We start from the raw sequence: 4,145 nt of genomic DNA, 5'->3' as shown, positions 1-4,145 counted from the left end.
ACCTTGATGTAGACCATGCATCTACTTCATTACTTTCACATAATTCTTAGCCTCATAAATGTCTGTGTCTCTTGCAGATGCTGCGAATCTGCACGCGATACACACCGGAGCAGGACACAATGACCTTTTCAGATGGACTGACCCTCAACCGGACTCAGATGCATAATGCTGGCTTCGGTCCGCTCACTGACCTGGTGTTTGCCTTTGCTGGTCAGCTTCTGCCCCTTGAGATGGACGATACGGAGACTGGCCTCCTCAGCGCCATCTGCCTCATTTGTGGAGGTATGACATGATGCAATTTTGTTGCAACACTGCTGCCACCTAGATGAAGCGACAGGAAAAATGTACACATTTAACAGAGATTTAGCTAGTATTCAGAATTGGTTTACTAAAAATGGATGGAGGTACTACTATACTTATATTAACCTCTTTCTCTGTAGACCGAATGGATCTTGAAGAGCCTGAGCGTGTAGATCGTCTGCAGGAGCCCCTTCTGGAAGCTCTGAAGATCTATGCACGACGCCGCCGACCCAACAAACCTCACATGTTCCCTCGCATGTTGATGAAGATCACTGACCTACGTGGCATCAGCACCAAGGGTCAGTTTACAAGCCAAAAAAATACATGGAAATCACCTCAACATTACTATTCTGGTTGATTTGCAAGATTTAAATCTTGATGAAAATCAAATGCTTTTTTTTTCAAATGCATTAGTGAACTTGAGGACTATTCAAACCAGGAGCAGCATTATTGACAGTGTTTTTGCGCATCGATGGTATTCACAAAGAGGGCAACGCAAATTTTCTTAGAGTCTCTGAGAAAAGTTTGCATACTTGAGCAAAAGCAAGATGCACTCCATAATTCACATGCTTCAATGCAAAATACAAGGCATCTGACAATACAAGATTTGACTCGCTTCAATGCAAAATACAACTCATTTGACAATAAAGATTACTCATGTCTTTTAATGCAAAATACACTGCCAATTGTAACAGATGTGTGTGTGTGTGTGTGTGTGTATATATATACATATATATATATAAATATAATTTATTTTTTGAAGTATGATCACAAATACAGTAAATGCATGCATCATAATTTATTTGATCACAAATATGGTAAACGGTAATATTTTGAAATATTATTACAAATTAAATTAATTTTTTTCTATTTGAAGCTGTTTTTTTAGCAGCCATTACTTCAGTCTTCAGTGTCACATGATCCTTCAGAAATAATTCTAATATGCTGATTTAGTGCTTAAGAAATATTTCTTATTATTATCAATGTAGAAAAAACTGTTGTGTTGCTTAATATTTTTGTGGAAAGCATAATACTTTTTTCAGAGTTATGTGCTGAATAGAACATTCAAAAAACAGCATAAAAAAAAAAAACCTGACCCCAAACTTTTGAACAGTAGTGTATATTTAAATATCGTACAATAAATGCAAACAATAAAAATCAATTTACCTATTTTCTGTATAATCTTAAACATTGATGCCCAAAATTGGTGTGAAAATCAGTTTGAATAGACTTTCACACTCTCCTAGGTACTAATTACTTTAATACATATGATATATTATGTAGATGACACCGTCCTGAAATCAACTGTTTTTGTGCAACAGGAGCAGAAAGGGCCATAACTCTCAAGATGGAGATCCCAGGCCCCATGCCTCCTCTCATCCGGGAGATGCTGGAAAACCCAGAGGCCTTCGAGGATCAGACCGAGTCCACAGAGAAGAAGCCTGAGCTTGAACAGCCCGCTCCTCCGCCTGCCCTACTCACTATGAAGAAAGAGCAGGAGGACGAGGACGACAGCTGGGCCACGGAGAACGGCAGCGAGCCTTCACCAGAGGAGGAGGACGACGATGACGACGACGGAGAGGAGGAGAGGGGTACAGACAGCGACGGAGAGGCCTGGGGTGGCCAGGAACCCAATGTGGACGTGTCCAGAAAGAGCCATGGAGGAAGAGCTCAGTGAGGAAGCGTTCTTCTTCCAGCCTTACCTGTACAGACACTCCTAACTCAGGCCACTCGGTCAACGATGAGAGACATCAGTGAGTCGATTTGAGGAAGCTCACGTAAAAAACCTCTTCTCAGGACCTCTCCCGCAGAACGAGAGGGAAGGTGAAAGACAAAACAGCTGGCTTTTCAGACAAAATAACTGCAGCTTTTATAAAACTTGTTTGTTTGCTTTGAAAAGGAGAAGTCAAATGGGAGTTATACCATTAACAGCTGACTCTCAACGGGTTCAAAAAAGTCTTTCAAAAGAAAATACAGGATGAAAATTGAAAATGCTAATCCTTTTTCTGTTGTCGTTGACGCTTTCGAATATCATTTTGACTTTTTCAGCCTTGAGATAGTTTGTTCTCTTTACATTTTATGAATAAGCTCATTCATATCTATATATACCTTTATATATTTTTTTGTCCTGTATTCTATTTTCTTAGTTATATTTTGTTTGGATAGCTTTCCTGGGCAGACTTACAGAAAGATAATCGGATTGCTATAACTGGCAGACCTCTGCTGAGTCTTTATCCAGCTGCTTGGTTGGGTTCTTGGGCACTTTGGCTCAGCGTTAGATGTCATTGATAATCAGTTCAGTGGCTGGGTATCTCCCGTCGCATGATTCTGTTTTTAGGGGAATGCCATTACGTATCGGCTTTCATTGCGTCACATGATTCGCTGCCAATTGAATGGTGTGTCTGTGCCAAAGTTTGCAGCTTGTAGGGTTCAACTCCTGTCAGGGAGCCCAGCTCCAAACAGAAACACCCTCATGTCCATTACCTTCAAGTCTCTGCATCATGCATATAATGTCATACTGGACCGGTTTCATTCAGAGTGCTCAGGCAGAAGTTATGCAGCACTCGAGTGGAATTAACTTTGACCTCATCGGCCTAGACGGTTCTTCAGGATAACTACACAAATGCATCTGGACAAATTTTCTGAATCTCATGTATCACGATGAAATACATAAACGCAGACCTGTGTTAACACACAAACACACACACACACATTTTGAAACGCATGCTACATGTATTCAGAACTCTTGCTATAAAAAAGAAAAACATGAAATTCAGACTCAGGGCATCTCTATGAGGACCAAATGCTTGCTGTCTGGCGGCAGCCTAGAAACGGGAAATATTTATGTTTTACGTTTCAGAAATCTCGCCGTGTCACCATTAACTGAAATAAATCTGCGTATCTTACACAGAACTTCATTGCAGAACTTTCATCTTCGTTATAGAAATAGAGTTCTTTTTCTAATGTTACCTAATCCATTTTATTGCCAAAAACACACAGTATGCAATTTGGTGGTCGTGTGCCACTGAACATTAAAAGGTATCAGTCTCAGTCAAGCAATAAGACTATGACCAGAACTCTGCTGTGTGTGTGGATGTGTGTGTGTGTGTTTGTGTTTTGAAAGTGAGGATGGCTGCACTCAATAAGCTGTAGTGTAGTACTTTGTTTAATGAATGTCATCACTGTGGTGCTGTCAGAGAGTGTGTGAGCTGTCATACTGACCTCTTCTCCTTTCAGAGTTGCGCCACAGCCACACGTATAGCAAGTGGAATGTTGAGATTACTTTAACACTTCATCATATTTTTCTTGTTCTCTAAACTTGGCTAATGTATTGTCAGTCCTTTGTTCGTGTTCAACAAATTCTGTTATATAAAAAGCCATATAAACAATAAGAGGCACAATAAACATTTTTTTGAGAATCTCTCTCTCTGTTATTCATTTATTTATTTACTATTTAGAATTTAGAATATGCTTTAGGCATTTTATTTCGGAATCATCAAATTTAGGAATCATATATTTTTGAACTTTATTAGCCTACATGTAAAACAAGTTTTTATTTTTATTTTATTAGAGTTGGCATAAATTGAAGACATTCAGTATAAATGTGGATGTGTAGTAACTTTGTAATCGAGGTAACAAACACTTCAAGCTCACACTTGGAGCAGGGAGACGCTGTGTGTTTCTAGGCGAAAGCAAAAGCACTTTATTTGGCCTTCCGAAAGTAGATGCATTTAGGAATCTTTAAGATTACTTACAACAGAACAGCAATGCATTTTATGGACGACCGTTTCGTGAACCTAGGAGAGGAGGTCATTCTGACTTTGCTATGACAATCTGGCTCTTCT

General features: G+C 39.5%; 1 protein-coding gene across 5 annotated transcripts in view; it reads left to right on the top strand.

Annotated features, from left to right (window-relative positions):
- rarga (retinoic acid receptor gamma a) overlaps nt 1-3,676 on the top strand; it is a 71,498-nt gene extending 67,822 nt beyond the window's left edge. For all 5 annotated transcript variants that reach the window (XM_016283893.1, XM_016283891.1, XM_016283892.1 and 2 more), the window contains 3 exons: nt 78-282; nt 441-599; nt 1,623-3,676. In XM_016283893.1, coding sequence (XP_016139379.1) covers nt 78-282; nt 441-599; nt 1,623-1,978 — 720 coding nt within the window. In that variant the 3' untranslated portion in view covers nt 1,979-3,676. The remainder of the gene's footprint in view (nt 1-77; nt 283-440; nt 600-1,622) is intronic.
- The last annotated feature ends 469 nt before the right edge of the window (nt 3,677-4,145 follow it).

Source organism: Sinocyclocheilus grahami, unplaced genomic scaffold (assembly GCF_001515645.1).
Source record: "Sinocyclocheilus grahami isolate Dianchi unplaced genomic scaffold, SAMN03320097.WGS_v1.1 scaffold178.1, whole genome shotgun sequence".
Taxonomy (NCBI): domain Eukaryota; kingdom Metazoa; phylum Chordata; class Actinopteri; order Cypriniformes; family Cyprinidae; genus Sinocyclocheilus; species Sinocyclocheilus grahami.
This window is presented reverse-complemented; position numbering and strand designations above follow the sequence as displayed.